Source organism: Myxocyprinus asiaticus, chromosome 20 (genome assembly GCF_019703515.2).
Source record: "Myxocyprinus asiaticus isolate MX2 ecotype Aquarium Trade chromosome 20, UBuf_Myxa_2, whole genome shotgun sequence".
NCBI classification, from domain to species: Eukaryota; Metazoa; Chordata; class Actinopteri; order Cypriniformes; family Catostomidae; genus Myxocyprinus; species Myxocyprinus asiaticus.
In genome coordinates this window covers 12141518-12163718 of record NC_059363.1, presented here as the reverse complement: position 1 = coordinate 12163718, position 22201 = coordinate 12141518, and the positions used below count along the sequence as shown (strand labels likewise).

General features: G+C 39.8%; 1 protein-coding gene across 1 annotated transcript in view; it reads right to left on the bottom strand.

Moving 5' to 3' along the window:
• Positions 1 to 9790: 9790 nt before the first annotated feature.
• The window catches only part of LOC127410796 (protein phosphatase 1 regulatory subunit 37-like), a 65299-nt gene continuing 52888 nt past the window's right edge, over positions 9791 to 22201 (bottom strand). Inside the window, exon 11 of the mRNA XM_051646001.1 lies at positions 9791 to 9949. Within this exon, the coding sequence (XP_051501961.1) occupies positions 9791 to 9949 (159 nt within the window). The remainder of the gene's footprint in view (positions 9950 to 22201) is intronic.

Below are 22201 nucleotides of genomic sequence, written 5' to 3'. Positions count from 1 at the left end.
TACATTCTTTTACAGCATTTGTCCACCATTCACAACATTCAACCATATTTTGGGCAGTGAAATGTTTTGTTTATAATTTAATTAGAGACTATACAATAAATGTATTTTGTGTATGAAGCTAAATTTCATGTTACGAGATGAATTTAGTTGGTTATGACGTTTTTATTTTAAATATTTTTTTTATTTTTTTTATTGTAAACGACCGGGAAACTTATGCACATCTTTTTTAGCTTACATCTCTTACACTTTTGAAGTACAATTCTGTTAAATTTATGACTCAGAATCATTATTCTCCATGTTTATGTGGTTAAAGAAGAACTCAATGAAATTTTCTTTGGTTTGAATTTAAAGATTGCAGACTGATTGCAGACCAACGCGGCTGCCGCTCAAGAAAATTTAAATTATTATTTATTTATTTTTTTTATCTTCTGTGGCAGCAGCTGCGAGACGCACACGAAAGCATCAGGGATTTAGGTACACCAGCAGCACGTAGAACTGCCCTTCATTGTGCGGTTTCCCGCAAATTAACTAGAAAATCACGTCCGTGAAGACATGGCCATAATATTATCAGCTTTTCCAGTATTTTTGGATGTAGCATTTGCAGTCAAATCGTGAGATGTAACTTCTCAGCGAGTGCTAATTACTACTTGTGTTGACTCATTTGTATGTACTGTATTTTCTCAAATCAGTCGGCAGATAGAGAAAAAAGATTCAGAAAGAAATCTCGTATAGACTATTATTTCTTTAGATAGGGATAATTTTAAATAAAACTAAATTAAATTGAATTGACAAATTGAAAATGAAGTAGAAATAATAACTAAATTAAAATTCAAAACATAATAACCTTGGTTGTAATGACTAACGCAGCTTTCACTTTCTTTAGTCTATGTTTGTGTGGATGGGAAAACAACAAATAACTGAAATGTCCACAGAACGCAAAAAGGATTGTGTTGAAGGACAGTTTTGTCTTCATACACCTAAAGCGTATGCTTTCATTCTGAAATCACTTTGAAGTTTGTTCAGCAGGATACTAATCAAAATATATATATGAAAGGCAACAGAGGTGTTTTTGTTACATTTATATTGACAAACTGTTTTTCTTATTTGTGAAGTTTAAAATAAGCTTAAAATATTGATGTTGAGTTTACAGTTACAGTTTTAATTCAGATTCATGAACAGATTCATTTGGACTCGGAATCGACTCAGACTCAGCCTGTTATGAACTCGATCTTGAGTCCGACTCGGACTCGACTAAGGTGGACTCGAACCCAACACTAGATCCATGCATTGAAGGAATAGTGCACCCCAAATTAAAATTCTGTCATTATTTACTCACTCTAATGTTGCTTCAAACCTGAATGACTTTCTTTCTTCCATGGAACACCAAAGGAGAAATTTCAAAAAGTCTTCACAGGGTTATAATTAATGTGAATAGTCAGCCCAGTCTGTCATCGTAATGAGTCATGCACCATATTCACTTCATTAGGCAAATAAAATCTGTGAAGACTTTTTTCAAAATTAAAAAGGAAATGACAGAAATTAAATGTTTGGGTGAACTATTCGTGTAAAGGTAATGTCTTTCAGCATTGTTTTATTTCTTTCAATGGCTCAACATAGCAACAGTTAGCATGTTTACATGCACATTCTTATACCGATTATGCTTAAAGGAATAGTCAGTCCCACCAGAATTTTGCAGCACTTTTTCCTGATGATTTACTCACCCTCCTGGCATCCCAGATGTGTATGACTTTCTTTCTTCTGCGGAACACAAATTAAGCTCTGTAGGTCCTCACAATGGAAGTGAATGGGTGCCAAAATTTTGAAGCGCCACAGTCCACATAAAGGGAGCATAAAAGTACTTCAGACGACTCTGGTGGTTAAATCCATATCTTCAGAAACGATATGATAGGTGTTAGTGAGAAACAGATAAAAATTTGTATCATAAATTCTCCTCCCTGTCCAGTAGGGGGCGATATGCCTGAAGAATGTGAATCACCAAAACAGAACAAGGAGAATGTGAAAGTAAAAGGAAAGTGGAGATTGACTGAACAGGGAGGAGAATTCATAGTAAAAAAGGACATAAATATTGATCTGTTTCTGACCCATACCTATCATATTGCTTCTGAAGATATGGATTTAACCACCTGTCATCTGAAGTACTTTTATGTTGTCCTTATGTGGATTTTGGAGCTTAAAAATTTTGGCACCCATTCACTTGCATTGTGAGGACCTACAGAGCTTAAATATTCTTCTAAATACCTTAATTTGTGTTCAGCAGAAGAAAGAAAGTCATACACATCAGGGGTGGCATGAGAGTGAGTAAATCATGAGAGCATTTTCATTTTTAGGTGAACTATCCCTTTAATACTTCTTAAAATATTTAAGAATTGAGTTCTTCCATTGACTTTCTGCAAAAATGTTTGGAATTTAAAATCTAACTGCTGATTTCTCAACTATAATTGGTGAGTCTAAGTCAAACTTGATTGACCTGCACAAATCCCAGAGCTGAACCCCATTTAAGATCTTTGGGATGGATTTAAATGCCGATTGTGAGCCAGGACCCATCGCCAAACATCAGTGCCTGATCTCACTGATGCTCTTGTGTCTGAAAGGGAGAAAATCCCAGCTGCCATATTCTAACTTTTAATGGATGAATGGATGGGATTGTGCATAGAAAATGCAAATCTAGTTTATTTTTATTTATTTTATTTTTTTTCAATCCCCTTTTTCTCCCAATTTAGAATGCCCAATTCCCACTACTTAGTAGGTCCTCGTGGTGGCGTGGTTACTCACCTCAATCCGGGTGGTGGGGACAAGTCTCAGTTGCCTCCACTTCTGAGACAGTCAATCTACGCGTCTAATCATGTGGCTCATTGTGCATGACACCACGGAGACTCTGCATGTGGAGGCTCATGCTACTCTCCGCGATCCACGCACAACTTACCACGTGCCCCATTGAGAGCTAGAACCACTAATCGCGACCACGAGGAGGTTACCCCATGTGACTCTACCCTCCCTAGCAACTGGGCCAATTTGGTTGCTTAGGAGACCTGGCTGGAGTCACTCAGCACACCCTGGATTCGAACTTGCGACTCCAGGGGTGGTAGTCAGTGTCAATACTCACTGAGTTACCCAGGCCCTGCAAATCTAATTTATTATCTTTTGTCTGAATGGGAGAAAATCCCAGCTGCCATGTTCTAACTTTTAATGGAAAGCCTTCCCAGAATATTGGAAGCTGTTAGGGAGGACTAACTCACCATTAATGTCAATGGTTTTGGGTGCCCACATACAGCACTTTTGACCATATAGTGTATGGATATTTTTAAAAATTGTGTACTGTGGTTGGGTGGGCATGAGTGGATGGGCTTGTGCACAGAAAATGCAAATCTTTTGTATTATTTTGTGTTTTAATCAAATGATTCCCAAAAATATACCATAACTGCTCGTTTATGAGACTTTTGTGTGTGTGTGTGTGTGTGTGTGTGTGTGTGTGTGTGTGTGTGTGTGTGTGTGTGTGTGTGTGTGTGTGAGTGAGTGTATTATAAGAGTCAGCATCTTGAGGAGGTGAGGAGACAAGAACATGACCTGTTGGAATCTCAGTCAGTGCCTCACAGAAACTACCTGATGAAACCTAAATTCCAGTAAAAAAAAAACTAAAATAAAAATAATAATAATAATAATAATAAAATAAAATAAAATAAAAATTTATTTTTCAGGCTAAGTACCTTTTCAAAAATAATCCTGAAGCATAATTAAACATGGATGTTTTGGACCTGGGGTGCCAGCAGCAACAATAACTTCTGTTGTTGTTTCTTGAGATTATTATTTAAATTTTAATGTTATTTTAAAATCTATATCTTTCATGCATGGAGGAGTCATTCAGCCCATGATTACAGTCAAACTACTGTATGCTCTTGTTAAATTCAATGGAAATCAAATGGGAAAAGTGGAACAACAACTAAAAATTAAAAACTTGATGCACTAAAGCTGCTAATTAGGGGTTCATTTATGTAATGTACTTGCTATTACTTAATAATAAGGAAAGGTTGTCTATCATGTCATGATTACTTCTGCTTTCAAAGGATTGATGTTACAAATGGCAGATAATTAACACACACTATCTAATTTTTAGAGAGCACATAATTACATTAGTAGAGCAAACAAAATATTACATTTCAGGAAGTACTGTAGTTCTTTCAATTCACTGTTTAGAGACTGAACTTGCCCCTTTCAAAGTTTTTTCTTTCTAAGTTTTACAGACACAAATAATCCAAGGAGACAGATGATCACAGTACAGTTAATACAACGCAAAACAATTCTAAGGAATAAAAAATACACAAAGTGTGCAAAAGTCCAATTTTCCTTGGGCTATAACAGAACACCAGTGCGTGAGGAATTATATAGTTAACAGCAGCAGAATGTGGCAATAAACAGTAAACAGGGCTGAAATTTGCAACTAGGCAAGTGCAACGATAATAGATGTACAGCCACTAAAGATGAGATTGTGTGTGACAGAGCACAGGTGCGTGAGGTTAGGCAGATATATTGGCTGTCTGTTATATGGATGGCCCAGGGGTGGAAACTGTTTATGAATCTGTTTATCAGCACTTTTGATGTTGCTCAAACTTAATTGGAGTTTTGAGACATCGGCCCTCTGCCTGTATGTCAGTATCAGGCTTTTCAGTTCAGGCAAACATTAGTAATCTGAGATTATTATCAGAAGTTATTGTTTATGCCATGTTTAAAGGGATAAATGAACTATATTTTATTGAGCATGAACAACTGGGAAGAATCAATTTAATGGAAACCATTTTTAAAAACTACAATTATTCCAAGAATTTGGTGGATTACTGAAACTACCACTAGATGGCTCTCCTACCTAAGCAATATAAGACATTTGGAACCTGTCCTTCAGCACGAGTTGACCACAAGTGCTACCTTAAACAGTAGCTTAAATTAATTATTAATTCATGTATGTTAAACAATTAGGCCTAAAGAGTATCATAACAATTGCAAACTTCAGTAAATATCACACTTACTGTGCACTTTGTGTTTGATTATTGATGTTGTTTCTCAACTATATTTTTATGTAATGAATACCTATTGATTATGTTTATGTAATCTAATAATCAAATATCAAGAGCTAAATTAACTTTGTTAGTTTGAATACAGAATCCTCTGTGACTGTTGTGTTTACTCCTGTAACTTCATTGTCTGCAAACAGTCAAACAAAACCTTGTCTGGAAAAAAATATCTGTTTTGTTGCTTAGGAACGGTTGTGTCTCAGTGGGGGTCTCCTTGTGAATATCATTATGTTCCCTTCAATCAACAACAATTACACCTTTTTTTTTTTTTTTTTTTTTTTCTTGTTTGCCGATATTTATCAATGGCAGCACTCACTTGCAGGGCCTGAAAATGTCTTTTTATCGATTAATGGGCAGAGTCTGGGATTACAACTAACTTTGTATCAAAAGAATATTTTAGATGTCTACAAAGAAAGGTCTTTTCTGGTCGACCAACTAGAAGAACATTAGCTAACGTAAAACACATAAAACGCTTGCTGATTTGGTCGATACATTTTGTTGATGTTGCCCATAAAAAGTTTCAATATTGTTGTGGCTTTGTCAATACCATCAAAAAAAAAAAAAAAAAAAAAACATAAATACAAAATAAATAAATAAATAAATAAATAATAAAAAAGAATGAATGAATGATTGAATAACTGAGAGAAATAACAATTTAAAACAAATTGTTCCTTCCATTGTCTTAACGGGTCAATTTTGGCCCGTATGGGACGAACCAGTTGTGACCTTTCACATTCTGACTTTCTGGATGTTATACAGCTCTAAATAGTTTCTTGTACATCTAAGAATCAAATTTGACCTAAAAAATATTTCATGTGTTCAATATGTTCTCAAATTTATTCCCTAGCCCCATTCTGTTCTCCAGCTTCCACACTTGCTCCACTGGGAGCTGCATTTCCCCCCGCAAATTGCATACTTTCCTCTCAAACGGGGTTTGTGCACACATGTCCACAAACCCAGAGAGAGTATTTTTATTTAATTTATTTTTTACAGTTTTGAACAAGTAATATGTTAAATAAGTTTAAGTTTACTAACATGATTTATAGGGTACAGTGTGACCAAATGCCCCCAATGATAATAAATACGTAAATAAACTATTGCATAAATTTCTCCTTATGCAATAGTTAGATGAATAGTTATTTTAGACTGCAATAAATTGACTTTAGAGGGGGAAAAAAATAGATTTGCTGCAATGGATGTGCAAAGTAGGCCCATTTTGACTGCTGAAAAAGATATAGAGATTCATTATGGAAAAAGCTTAGGCATACACTAAAATTGTAACTCTAAAATGTTCACTATTTCTTCTCTACAAGCAGAATAAATCTGTATATCTATCTGTCTGTCTGTCTGTCAGTCTTATATATTTATTTATTTATACGATGGACGAGTCGAAATTTCCAGTGGCAATGTCACGCCACAAATGCGCTTAACTTTTATTAAACCCGGAACATTCCTTGAACTAACTACCTCCTTGAACACTCCCTGACTGAAAGAGCGAACGAGAGAATAACGAAGTGGAAGAGTGAGCTGTTTTTGCTGTAACAATACTACAGCACTGATATGAGATTCATTATGAAGTTGAAACGGGAATGCCAGAGGACGCGGCGCGGCATGCAGCGGAATTGTACCCAGCGAGTCCGCACCCCGCGACTGATTATGTGCAGGATCATGTTGACAGGGGGAGATGAGATGCAGCCACACATTCAGCAGGGATGCTGGGTGCTTAGGCCGGAAATTCATCAAAACGGGGGAACACCTCCAAGCAGTGTGCGTCAGACGGTGCATGCGTGCTCTTCACAAACTGTATATCGCCCCTTTGTAAAGTCAAAGGAGATTTCTAGTGATCGATGACAGATAGGAAGGGGGTCAGGAAGAATAATGTTCATTAATTAATGCTGTGGACTGTCTCTATAATTTCTTACCTTGATGTCAAACTAATATAAATTATACATTCAACCTCTGCAACACATTTGAACCTGTCATTGCAGCTTTAGATGGCCTACTCCTAATGTATAAAGTTAGGTAGTCTATACTGTAACTATAATCAAAAGAAGTACTATAAATAGGCTACACACTGGGAAGTAGTCACAAAGGTTATATCTCAGTAACTAAAAAGTTTGGATTCAAAAGTCCAGTTGCAAAATGCTTGTTTTCTCTATCAGTGGTTTTGTGTGTTGGTTTTGAACTAGAGCACACCTTAAATTTCAATTGACTTATGGTGGGATTTTTTTCATTAAAAAAAAAAATAAAGGTCAATTTTAAATGAAACATTTGTTTCTGTTCTCAGTAGGCTACGTGGGAAGTTTCCATAAATGTCAAGTCAGGGTAAAGTGTCACATGTTTTTTAATTGTTGTAATTTTCTACAATTTATAAAGATTTCTGCAAATCAAAACAATGGTTGATATTTTTGTATGCTACCTTTTACATTTTTGCTGTTTCATTAATTACTTTTTTTTTTTTTATCTTTCAATTTCACTAAAAATAAAATATTTATTTAATGGCAGGTTCCCAATGAAACAGTTTAAGCCATATAGTGAAACAACACGCCCTGCTTTTCAATGCAAGTTAAAGGAACAGTTCACCCACAAATAATAATTAACTTCAAAACATAATCACACCAAGCAGACTGCAGATGCATAGATTTATAGTGAAAAGGGGGGTTTTGTTCTGTTTCTCACCCATTGTATCACATCAGAAGACGTTAACCCACTGGAGTTTTATGAATTACTTTTATGCTGCCTTTATGTCTTTTTTGGAGCTTGAAAGTGTTAGACCCCATTGACTTGCATTGAATGGACAATACACCTCGTATCTCCATCAAAATATTTTCATTTGTGTTCGGCAGAAGAAAGGAAGTCATATGAGTTTGAGACAGCATAAGATTGAGTAAATTATGAGAGAATTCTTTTTAGTGAACTATTCCTTTAAATTAACTGTATTGTGCAATGATGGTGGAAATGTTCTGAAGAATGTCTGTCTGCGAGACTTTTAAGGTATGTGCCAGTGCAGAAATTAATTTTTTTTAAAAATCGACAAATAAATATTAACTACGGTAAAAAAGTTGGACAACTAGCCCCGATGTCTCCTAAATAAAAAATATGTATAATAGAAAACAGGCTTCCAATACCCGCCTGTCAGTTGCTACCAAATTCTCACTAACAACTGCCCCTGCCCATTTTTTTGGGCTGAATTGTTTTGTTGACATTTTATCTTTGAGTACAGCCGTACACACTGCATCACTCCCAGTGTCTGTGCATCTGTTTCCGGGCTGGTTCCCAACACCCTTGCGATCAAGTTTCAAAGTCTGTTTGTTCCAGAGCCGGGGTGGGTTGAAGCTGGCTGGGCGATGTTCGGCAGCGGAGTTGGTGAGATGGAAGCCTTTGTTAAAAACATCAGGTAGAGCGCGACTATTGCTCCCATGCTGTTCTGTCAATCTGCCCCTGCCCCGTGCTGAGAAAAGAAGGGGGGCAGACACCGGTGTGGGGCAAGCCTCCATGAGACCCAAATCACGCAAGATGAGTAAAGATCGTCCCTGGCTAAATACAGTTATCCCCCCTCATCTGTCTTTAAGAAGTCTTTGAGTAATTTGGGATTTGCCAAGAAAAGCATTCAAATCTGTGAGTGTTCAGTACTGTAGGTTTTGATATGCAATGTGTGTTGGTGCTGAACAATACTCAGTTCTTTCATTTTCCTATTTTAGAACAGCCTTTCATATCTGGAGGAATATCAAGTAGCATTTATATATATATACAGTATTAAAGAATGAATCAGTAAACACCATTAATTGGTTAGGCTATAAATTAATGCATGTTGTTGGAAGAATTAAATATAATTGATTAAAAAACACAAACCATAAGCACTGCAATTAAAGAGGAACTGTTAAAGGAAATTTAAATCAAATTTACAAACTCTCTGTTCAAGCTCCTATTTATTGCTTTTCAGAAACTAAAAAAAAAACAAACAAAAAAAAACAAATACCTTAAGTTTACAGACACCGTTTTGTAATGCAGCAGATGGTATTTCACCTGAGTTTCATTCACACCACCTATATTTACTGATATAACTTTTATGTGACTTCACAATGTAAACCATTAGAAATGGGGGATACAGCGATTTTTAATACGGTTCTGCACCGCAACGTGTTAATTTGATGTTGGCTACTGTTGGATACTGTAACACATGTAAACTGCACAAAGGTAAATCCCTGCTTCTTAAATTTAACCTATGTTCTCTTCCCACACATTGTGATTTTCTCCACCGCAAGTAAACGATACATGCAAGAGAGTTTGAGGTGCTCGGCGATGTTGTCTTGTCATCCATGCGTTGATACGGTACATTAGCAGATGCAGGCAGGGAAGAAGCCTCATACATAAGTGTGAATATTAGGGTAGATGGAACCCGAACAAACAGGATTTACAGCACACCTCTGTATCAACACAGATTTAGTCAGCGTCACCCTCCAGGTACACAAGAGAAAAGAAAGTCTTCGAAGCAGTTCTCTTCATTTCTTGATGATTCACATTGGGAGTGGGCTTTCGAAATTGCTTTATGGAAATTGGAGGAAACCTCGGCGGGAACATTAGCAGGAAACAGCAGGAGGGCCACTGTTTCATTAGGGAGAGAGGCTTCGGCTTTATTACTAGGATTTGGAGTTTTACGGTTATCATTATTTGCGATAGAATTGTTATGCTTATATGTCTTCTAGTCAGCTGTTTGGGTGGGGTTGCGAGGTGGTCTCGCTGCAGTTGGGTGGGCTTGGAGGAGCAGGCTGCAGAGCTGTACCCTTGGCGGCAACTGCGTTCACTACGCACAGATCTGAAATCCTGCTCAGTAGCATTTTCTGCGTTTCAATCAGGAACTCCTCCTACAAACAACAGAAAATTATATACTCTTAAGTGTGCTGCCATACAAAGGCAAAACCCAGTAACTACACATTTCATAGAAAATGAGTTATAACCAGGCCCAAATGAAATCTGCAAACTTCTTTGGCATTTTCTGTGCTAATTTTGTTTAAAAATCTGTAGATTTCTGTGGAATGGATTTAAACCACCACACTAATACGTTTTTGATTGAAAATGCATTAATTTAGCTAAGTTTATGCCTCCCATCCATTCTGGAACTGCATTTTACTCCACAAAAAATGGAGTGTTTCGAAATCACAAATCTTTTAAGTTAACAAATCTTTCTCGTTCACTTCCATACATTGACTCAGATTTCTCGTTCACTGACGTCTCTCCTTTTGGAAGTCAATGAGCTATAATTTGAAGCACAAGACTGCTTTTGTGGCTTTTCATGCCTGTAATTATCACAAGCCAATAGCATTCAAGTGTGGGCCTTGAGGCAGCATATCATTGGTTCGACTCCTGAATGAATACGCCCCTTTACTGAACCAGTCGACTGGGTCATTTGAGTCTGAATGAGATGAGACGTCTCATACATGAACTAACTGAATGTACTGGTAAACTCGTTCGAAAATTAAATGAATCACTCAGTCATCTTGTTTGTGAATTAGGGTCTGCTGAACAACTGAACGAGAGGAGGCATGTTGTTTGTTCAGTTCAGAATGCGAGTCAATCGCGTTCAAAAAGGAGAAAAAAGGGTGAAAAACATAATCCCCAATTTATGAATGTGTAAAAATGACTGAAGACCATACAGTTAAAATTACATGAATTACAAATGGAAATTTTTGATTTGGTACACTGTGTAAGATATTATTAGGCTTTTCTTGAACTTTTTCAATGTTTTGGTAAAAGTTAAGTCCAGCATTTGACAAAATATAGGAAAATAAGATTTACTATTTATGGTGAAAGTGGTTATTGTGTTTAAACTCCATTTTTAAAGCGTCTTCATACATTTGTAGACATGCAAATTCCATTTGTGTTGCTCTTAAAGAATTACTTTTGAACAAGTCAATAGCATCAGAGTACTGGCTGTGAAGGAGCATATCATTGGTTTGACCCACTGAAGGAATACACCCTTCACTGAACCAGCTGGTCATTTTATTCTTGAACGAACTGAATATACTGGTAAACTCATTCGCGAACTAAATGAATGAATCAGTCATCATGAACAAGGTTTAGGCTAGTATTGTTGTCTTTTTTATATAACTTGATAAAAAGTTGTGCTCAGCAGTTCACCGTATGATAGATTTGTTGTCATTTGTGGGGAAAGGCTTATGATGCTTAAACACTGAGTGCTCAAGTTCTTAGTTGAATTGTAGATGTGAATTGTAATAAAGGATAATTAGACTTGTTCTGTTTGTGAATGACTGCTTTTGGTTCATGCAATTACTTAAAGAAGGTCATTTGGTGCCATCTACAGGCACAAAGGCGTAACTTGCAGAAATGGTCAATGAACGAATCTGAATGAATCTTTTTGGTAAACGGAATCAAAAGAATTGAGTCACTGAAATTAATCAAAATCACCACCAATAATTACCACATACTTTGGAAAATGATGACATTAGGAAATTGAAAAAGGGTTACTGTGGATGTAGCCATAAAGCTGGCGCCACACTAGCAGACTCAAAACATCTAGATTTTGTCAGACTGTCACATATGCAGACTATTTTGCTGTGCCTCCGCTTTCTGATTTCATTATTAATTTTAGTATAAGAGAAAAACACAGGAAAAATGCTTGGTGACAGAATCACAATGTATTACAATCAGTGCTTGAGATTATATGCAGCTGAGTGCGATCACAGATGAAAACTTTCAGATCAGCTTGATGTCTTGGCAGTTCTCCAATAAAAGAAGAAGCGCAATGGTCTTTTGAAGAGAACACAAGAGCCCACCTCTGCAACAGAAAGATTTTTTCTCTCATGTTGGGTTCTTTTTTTCCTGTTGCTGGAACCATTAATTCAGCAGGTATGGTCAAGTGATTAACGACCTCTAGCTGGTAGACACTAATGCACGCTTCATCTCATTACGCCTGGCCAGCAACTATGTAAATGAATCTCACACCTGAAAATCACTGGAAAAATCGGCTAGTGTGGCGCCAGCTTAAAGGAATTCTCCAGGTTCAATACATGTAAAGCTCAATCAACAGCATTTGTGGCATAATATTGATTACTAGCATTAATAATTTCAACTTGTCCCTCCTTTTCTTTAAAAAAAGCAAAAATCTGGGTTACAGTAAAGCACATACAATGGAAGTGAATGGGGCCAATCCGTAAACATTAAAATACTCAATGTTTTAAAAGTATAGCCACAAGACGTAAACAATATGAGAGTTAACATGATTTTATCAGTGGCGGGCCGTGCATTTAAAGTATAGGCCTTCAGTGTGATTCATGCCATTAAGAAAACACAGTTTCACAATGAATAAGAAACCGTATGCCTTTGGGCGTCATACATTATGTCACAGCTAACTAGTAATACCACTTGACATTTTAAAAACATGTCCACGCATGAAAAACACTTAATGCTCAAGCAAGCCTAATTTTAACTGCAGCATGACTGTTTTGTGAAATGAACGTCTCCCGAACAGACATTCAAAAATCATAATTTTTCATATGAATCTATCAAGGAGGTCTATAATAAAAATCTAAACCTGGAAAAATTTATACCAGCAATACCAGCAGTGATGACAGCTGACTCCTCAGCAAGATCTGGAGCTTTTCGCTCATGAATTACGTACATCACTTAAAAGGCCTCAACGGACAGATCCTAAAGATCACACCCACCAAGAACAAATAAATCAATCTGACTGGCTGATGAATCTGACAATCTGACTTTGTTGCTCATTCATTTGCACTGTTGAGGGATTCTGTGGAAATTCTGAAGGCCTGAGGGGGTGGAGCTCAGACTCACGCGCTGCTTCGGCTAATAAGCTTGGCTTCAGGCATGCGATTTGTGAAGCAGTTATCATACTTTGCTTGTAAGCATCAAGTAGTAAATTCTGACTGGATAATTTTTAGTTTTTCTCTATTTGTTTGTAGATTAATTAAGAGTGGAAAGGGATTAAAAATACATTGGCAAAAAGGTGATTGAGAATGAAAGGATGAAAAATATTGATTTATTTGGCATGTTAGGCCAGCAGAGAAGGCTTTGATGGCCCTGAGAAATCGCCACTGGATTTTATGATGTGATAAAATCACTTACAGTAACTAACCTTTTCTGTGTGAAGCTATATACAATTTTACAATTTTGTTGCATTACGATTTAACACCACAAAACCTGTAATCCCTAATCTTAACATTTTTGCCTTTAAACACTGCAAAAAAAAAAAAAACAAGAAAAAATGGGCCCAATTCACTGCCCTTGTAAGTGCCTCATTGTAAAATCGATTTTTTTTCTTTTGTGGCCATAATGCCAATTTCAGGGTGTTGGTGTAGTTACTGTGTTTTGACTTGGTAAGGCAGTGTAACTTATTCATATGTAATGTGATAAAGTCCTGTTTTATGTATTTCTACATCAATGTTCCATCTGACATGACTTCGCCATTAGCCCAAATGGAACTGACATATGAGTGAAGAGAAATGGAAGGGATGTATAGTTAGCATGCAGACAGCATTTCTGATATATGGCTTCCCCGTAATGAATTATCACCAGGGACGATCAGGCCTTCGATGCCACTGGTGTGATTCATAGATGGGCATGGAACCGACGCTGTCTCATGGTGCCAACCTTCCGACCCCAGCGGAGCACGGTATGCTGCGGTGTACCATGCAAGCTGCCCACCCGCCTTACCGGGTGGGCCGTCTGCAGCAGAGCAGTTAATAAAGAGATTGATTATCAGCCTGTCAGGAAGTGACAGTTGGACAGAGCCACTCCACATGAATGACAGAGGGCATGCACTGCTCTCAGCAGCCCAGAGTGCCAGAACCAGCATCGCACCACCAGCACCTCCGCATCATGCCAACCTTGCTGCAGGGAGGAAGAGCCATTGCCTTCTGGAGCATCAGCTATATGGCTGCTGACTTCACTTCCTCTGCCAGAGTCAGAGTTCTACACCTCTGCCTGCTGCAGCCTCCGAACATATGAGCGACTGACTGCCGAACGTGCTCCAAACAACACACACGTACACAAACACTTTTAATGTGATGTACAACTTTGACACTAGACCATTCGAGTAAACATCTTGAAACTCTGTAGTAGTTAAGGGTAGGAGCGTGCATCTCATTTACACTCAGTAGGGAAAACGAAAAGGACATTTTCTTTACAATGTTATGTAATTGGAATTTGGTATTGCAGCACCGCTAATATTATTGTCTCATTTATGATCGATCAATTGCAATTGTAATAATTTGTGAGTTGCTATAGGTACAAGTGTTTCCCAAATGTAAATGTAATATTGTAATATTAATATTGAAATAATGTAATATTGATAATTTTTTAATGATTTCACAAAATTTAAGGGTAAGTGTCCATTCTGTTCCCCCCAGATCTGCACCCTTGGAGTGATCACATGCACTTATGAATCTTTAAGGAATAGTTCACCCAATAATAATAATAATAATAATAATAATAATAATAATAATCTGACACTAATTACAGTACTCAGCCTCAAGTTGTTCCAAACCCATATGACTTTCTTTCTTCCATGGAGAACATAGAAGCATATGGAGATCATCAAAGCAGCACGATATGGTTTGGTTGCTTCAGAAATTGTGCTTTTTATGTTTAAGCATTGATTAATTAAGGGTGTCTTTTTAACATCTCATATATACAGTATTTTAAAACACTAATGGTTAGGTTTAGGGGTTGATTTGGTAAGGATGTCTTTTTAAAACATCTCTGTGACAGTTCACTATTTCTCTCTTTGAAGGAGGAAGCGGGAGCTGGATAAACAATCCATGTAATCTTTTATTCACACACTTTTCAGTCTAAACACATAAAGCTTTGCTTTTCAGCATAACAAATGCACACACACACACAAGAACTCTCTCTCCTCTGGCAGTTTGGATTGCCTCTTATATCCTTCTCCAGCTCTCACTGCAACACAAAACAGCTGTTAGAGGTAATTTCCCACAGGTGTCAATCCTTACCGTTCTTCCTTTCTTGGCCTCACTCTCAACAGACGTCACTCGGCCATGCCCCCCTCTCCACATACCCCTATTGCCCGACTCAGGGCAGGGAGCCATCTGGGCTGTCCCCCCCCCCCCCCCCCCATTTCTGGAGAGGAAATCTGCTACAGCCATCTGCACCACCGGCCTGTGGACCACCTCGAACTTAAAAGGCTGGAGAGCTAGATACCAATGGGTGATCCGTGTGTTGGTATCCTTCATGCGATAGAGCCACTGGAGCAGGGGGTGGTCCGAACAGAGGGTGAAAGCACACCCCAACAGATAGTATCGGAGGGTGAGGACTGCCCACTTGATGGCCAAACACTCCTTCTCAATGGTGCTGTACTTAGTCTCTCTCAGCGAGAGCTTACAACTGATATACAGCATGGGGCACTCCTCCCCCTCCACCATCTGGGACAGTACCACTCCCACCCCCCTGTCCGATGCATCTGTCTGCAATATAAAAGGGAGAGTGAAGTCAGGAGAGTGCAATAACAGCCCTCCTTTTTGGTCTTAGGTCTCGGGCAGGCTGCAATCACTGTGGTTTTATCAATTTGGTGCTGCATCAGCCCATGACCCAAGTGTAAGCCAAGATACCATAATTTAACCTGCCCAGTTGCGCATTTCTTTGGGTTTTCTGTGAGTCCCACCCCTCTCAACAACCTCAGGACAGCCCTCAGATGCTGCAGGTGCCGCTGCCTATCATTAATGTAAATAATGATATCATCCAGATAGGCAGCGGCATAAGTAGTGTGCGGTCTGTGGATCCGGTTCATGAGCCGCTGAAACGTAGCCGGGGCCCCGAACAAACCGAATGGAAGGGTCATGAATTGGTGTAATCTGAACGGTGTAGAAAACACTGTTTTTTAATGGGACATGAGAGTTAAGAGGATCTGCCAATATCCCTTCGTTAAATGTCGAATAAAAACGAGCCGTGCCTAACAGATCGAGCAGTTCATAAATCCAGGAATGCATAAAATTTAGACACCACATTGACTTTTCTATAATACACATAGAACCGGATCGCACTGTCGCACTTGCAGCCAAAACCACCGGGCTGGCCCAGTCACTGTGGGATTCTTCTATTACCCCCATATCCAGCATGGCCTTTAATTCCTTTAAACAATTTTTTTGTGCTCGGGTAATCGGTAGGGATGACCACATACCACTACCCCTGGGGTCATCTCGATATGGTGCTCAATGAGATTAGTTCAACCGGGAAGAGGCGAGAACACATCAGAGAATTCTCCTTGCAACCTGGCAGCTTCGATGATTTGGAATGGTGAGAGGTAGTCTCCACAGGTGACCGGGGTGACTCGATCGGTGACTTTTAAGTTCACCTTCAGTCCGAGATCCTCCCTCTCCGGTACCACCATCGCCAAAGTCACAAGGACTGCCTCTCTCCATGGTTTTAGGAGGTTGAGGTGGTAAATCTGACGTGCTCCGCCTCTATCCATTCATTTCACCTCATAATCGATTTTCTCAAAGGGTCCTTGCCACTTGGCGAGTAATTTAGAGCTCTATTTGGGGAGCAATACAAGGACTTTATCTCCTGGTGTAAATTCTGGTAGCCGAGTACCCCTACTATACAGCTGGTTTTGATGTTCTTGAGCCTGGAGCAAATTTTCCTGTGTTAATTGCCCCAGTGTGTGGAGTTTTGCTCTCAGGTCAATAACGTATTGAATTTAGTTTTTGCTGTTTGAAGGTCCCTCCTCCCAATTTTCCTGTAGGACATCGAGCACGCTGTGCGATTGACGCCCGTACAATATTTCAAATGGGGAGAACACCGTGGAGGCTTGCTGGATCTCTCGTAATGAAAATAATAGGGGCTCGAGCCACTTGTCCTGGTTTCGTATGTGTTTGTGCATGAACTTACGAATCATATTTAAGTCTGATTAAATCGTTTGACCAAGCTGTCCATTTTGGGGTGGTAAACGCTGGTCCGAATCTATTTAATCCCCAATAATTTGTATAGTTTGCGTAGTGTACGTGACAAACGTAGTGCCCTGATCTGTGAGGATTTCTTTTGGAATCCCCACTCGCGAGATAATTCTGAAAAGTGCCTCCGCAACACTTCGTGCTGAAATGTTGCACAGAGGCACAGCTTCTGGACATCGGGTTGTGTAGTCCACCAGAACCAACACAAAGTGATGCCCATGTGCCATCCTCTCTAATGATCCGACGAGGTCCATACCAATTCTTTCAAAGGGGACCTCGATTAATGGAAGGGGGGGCAATGGCGCTCTTGGGGTGGCCAGCTGATTCACCAGCTGACATTCAGAGCATGCCACACACTGCCTGCGAACATCCCGTAAATGCCCGGCCAATAGAAACTGGTCATTAGATGGTTCAGTGTCTTTTCCTGCCCTAAGTGACCCACCATCAGAATGGGCCGTCTGGAATAACATTTCCCGACGGCTCCACAGTATTAATAATTGGGGTGTATCCTCCTTTGTCTGAGTGTCCTGCATCAACCGATTCTTGATAATTGAAAACTACGGATATGCGAGTGCAATGACTGGCTGTAGGCATTGACCATGAATCACTTTCACTTGATCAAAGGCATGCCGAAGGGTCTTGTCTCGCATCTGCTCCAGAAGTAAATCCCCTGCTGGGATTTCTCTAAGGGCTGAGGAAGCCGAGACTTCCCCCTCCCTAATGTCCTCCTGACGTGGACGTAGATGGCCCAGGGCACTGCCTCCCCAGCCAGCGAATCACACATCACACACCGAAACGTTTTGTTGCAGGACCCATCCACACACATCCCCCTTAATAAAGTTGTAAATGCCGGCCAATTTGTACCCAAGATTAGTGGATGGGAGAGGCAGGGACTAACTGCACTAACGGGTAATCGTGAATATCCCTGTGCACACACCTCACCTTCACCCGACGGCTTGTACCCAAAGCCTCGTCTTGAACCAGGTATTGGTGAATGGAGGTTTGGTTACAACCTGAATCCACCAAGGCTTGGACTGTACCCCCCCTTAATACAGGTATACAGTACACTCCTGCTCGATCTTGGGTGGCCTGTGGCACATCGGGGACCCGGACCAAGGTCTCCACCACCATTGTGGTGCATCGTCCTGGAAATGTCTTGGTTCCCTGCAGCTCCAGCAGATTGGCCCAGACTTCACGCCCACACCCGCGACAATGCCTGTGGGGGAGAGCGGAGAGGTTAAGGGAAAACTGGAAGATTGAATGGCCCATGGGACCGGGAAAGGTTTTGGGGTAGGAATTCCCCATTTCTGGGGAATAGGAACAGGATGAAGGGAAGGAGAGTGGGAGGGAGGAGAGAGAGAGAGAGAGAGAGAGAGAGAGAGAAAGAGAGAGAGAAGATGGCTCGCCGGCCCCCGAATATGCCACCATATAGTCCTCTGCAAGCTGGATCGCCTCATCCAGTAATGCCATGTGGTGGCACTGGACCCATTCCACCATCTCTTTCAGTAGTTGGTTAATCAGCTGCTTCAGCACCACCAGGTCGACTACGGCTTGTTGCAAGATGGCACGTTTCAAGTCCTGATACCCCAGGAGGTTGGCGACGGGTAGTTGTTGGGCTGCAAGTTGCGCTTCTCCTGACAGCAGCGGCAACAGGCGTACCGCCCACTGGGACTCTGGCCATCCCACTGCTTCCACCGCACACTCAAACAGCTCCACGAACGCCTCTGGGTCGTCCTCTGGCCCCAACTTGGCGAGTGTGAAGTGGGTCATGGTGGGAGTGGTGGCCTAGTTCGCGCCAGTGGAAGCCCCCTGGGGTATCAAGATCCATAGCCCCTGCCGCTCCTCTGCTTGAGCTTGAAGGATGACCTGGAATTGTTGCTCCTGTTCCTGGCGCAGCTCAAGCAAGTAGTTTCAGCACCATTGTGACTCCACTGTGGAGTCAGATAAACAATTCACGTAATCACACTTTTCAGTGTACAACATAACGGGGTGCTTTTCAGCACCACATAAAATACACACACTGCTTTTCAGCAGTTACATTAAACAAATTGACACACACAGACAGCGTCATGCATTTCTCTCTTCTCTGGCAGTCTGGATTGCCTCTTTTATCCCTCTCTAGCTCTCACTGCAACACAGAACAGCTGTTAGAGATAATTTCCCACAATCTTTACCGTTCTTCCTCTCCCGGCCTCACACTTTACAGACGTTGCTCAGCCATGCCACCATCTTCACAGTCTCATTTATATTTTAAAACACTATTGGTTAGGTTCAAGCAAAATTTTTAGGTTAGGAAGGTATGTTTTAAAAAAAACGATATCTAAAATTCACCTTAAAATTGCGTCTGAATATGACACCATTTTACTTGCTTTTGGTGCCCCCCAGTCAAGTCAATTTTTTTATTGCAAAAATGTTGTCATGTTCATGTAAATTTCATGAGACCAGGCTGAAAAAAAAGAACAACATAAAACCGCAATAAAAGCAGTCAATACGACTCATGCACTATTTTCCAAGTTTTCTGAAGCCATATAATCATTTTGTGCGATGAACAGACATTTAAGTTGAGAAACTGAAGTTGTTATTCACTCTTAAATCAAATCACTGATCAACTCCTGAGTGACAGTAGGCAGAGTAATCAATGACATAATTTACATTTTTGGGTGAACTATTCTATTCAGTTATTCTATTTTTATTCCAAACTTCTAATAATGCATTATTGTATTATTGTAAATATTTAGGGTGACAAGGCTTCTAAGCAGTTCTTAACAAATAATTAAATGGACATGAAATATCGACTATTTTATTATTTGCAAAGAATGAGATAGTAAAGTGATACAAGACACATAAAACTAGCAGAGACATATAGGAAATTGGTTGCTTGGGACAATGGTCATTTATTCTGTTTAGTGGTCAGTATACAAAAATATTGTACCACGGAATGCTGTGATTGGCTAGTCAGACTCAAGTATTCCAGAGAGCCAGCTAATAATCTCATTTAATTATATTTTGCCTTTGTTATGATGCTTCTTTGTTTGTTTTCTTCTTATTTCTTTTTCTGTATGCTTCAATGTATGGTGACCTCTACAAGTAAACATAACTGCTGACCCATTCAGCCTGTTGGAGTAGCTTGATTGTGGGACCATATGTTTTCATGCTCATGGATTAGCAACAGTGCATTAGAGAGTCAGAAGTGTCTTCCTTCTAATTAATGATTTAGCACCTCACAGGTACACACACACACACTTCTACGCTGCATCCGGCCCTGCTTTGTCAGTCCCCCGAATGAAGGGCTGTCTGTGTGCTGTGGCAATCTCACGACTGGCTTTGTTTGAAGTCACTCTTGTCTGTCTCTTTGCCAGTGCGCCTGTCTGTTGGCCGCGTCCCCCTTTTTTAATGAAACAGAAGCGTTAATGGAATCACTGGGAAAAGCAGGTGATAAAAGTCGATCCGTCGAGCACGCCTGTATCCTGAGTTGCTTGTGCACTGTTCAAACAGAGCATTGTTCAAAGACAATGCATGCAAAGACAAACGGGCTGCCGAAGGAATAAAAAAAAAAAAAGAGAGAGAAAGGGGAAAAAAAGCTGCTCCCTGTCTTCAAGATCAAAACAACTCTAAGGTAAAATATACAATGAAGGGCCCCCTGATCTGACAAGCATTTCAGATTAGAGGAAGATGCAGACTTTCTGACATGTTACAGAGAAAGAGAGAGAGAGAGAAAGAAGGAAAGAAAGAAGGAAAGCAAAATCAAGAGGGTAAACCATCAGGCTGCACAAAAGTTTGAGTAGAAACATTCTACTCTATTTGGGTCTTATGAATGCATGCATGTAACACTGTACATGCATTATAAATGTCATGGTCCATGACCCTCGAAGAGGTGAAAATATCCAAAATCATACATTCACAGACAACTTGAGAGGTAAACGCAGAATTTTGTGCATTGATTTTGGCTTTAATAAAGATATCGCACTCCAGCCTGACAATACGAATACGTTTTGGGCAAATGTTTTTGAAACGTCACCCTGGGATATCTGTGATCAAGTGCGTCGACAGACAAGTTGTCATTTTTTCATTGCGGGAAAAACGAAGTCATTTTCACACTTCATTGGCCATCACAGAGATCAATACAGTCCCCGGTAAGAGGAATATCCATCAGGATGGTGCAGAAGTGTCTTTAGAAACTAGGGGAAATGACAAAGAGGAGAAGGAGGAGGGAACACTTCACACCAGAAAAAGGGAAGCTGTATTATGGCGTTAGAAGGCGACACAGATGGACAAGAGCCTTTATGGTGGCGGCTTCTGCTGGCATGGTGCCACCAGCCCAGACTCCCTTTGTTTGCCAGGCTACTAAACTAATAGAGATAAAAGCAGGTTCCTGCTGGCCGGGAATTATAAAGTCATTAACAAATACAAATAAGGCTGAGATTGAAGTGGCAGTGAGAGGAGGCATTCTCAGACCAGCTGAGTCTGAGAGGAAGGACGCATTTTGGGGACTTTGTCCGAGGTTGGACGTCTCTGAGTGGGGACAACCAATGTGTAAACAACCCATCAGGACTGATGAAATACTGCTGACTTCCACTTCTACTAGTTGGTCTCTAATAGCAAAAATGTACTGTATATAAACAGTACTTGACATAAAATACTCAGTTTGACATCCTACGTTGTGACATGCTTTACTCCACCTAAAATGTCTTTTAAAAGCATTTTACTTATTCTTTTATAATTATTAACAAGCAATTTTGTTTTTTCATGAGCTCATATGAGGTTCTACATGGAATATTTGTACTTTGCTTTTTTTTTTTTTTTTTTTACAGTAAATGCATCAATTGCCTGTAAACATTTATGCAAAAACTGTGATAAACGTTGTCCTGCCTGTCCACAGCACCCATTTCTTGGCAGTTGTTTCTCTCTGTTTGTTTTTCCTTTTTCCCCTCTAAAATCTTTTAATTTCCATTTTCTTTTTATCTGCACAATAGATCCTCAGCATGTCTTTCTGTCTCTTGTGTAATCTCAATAATATTTAAGGTAGCCATTGCACAATGGCTGTGAAAATGGGAGTCATTTAAGCCCTTCTCCCCAAGCAGTGGTCTTGGCAGCTAAACTAGCTAATTTGTTCACTCTGCATTCCCTTGGACAGCCTTATAAATGGAGGCACTATCCAATTATTACAGGGGA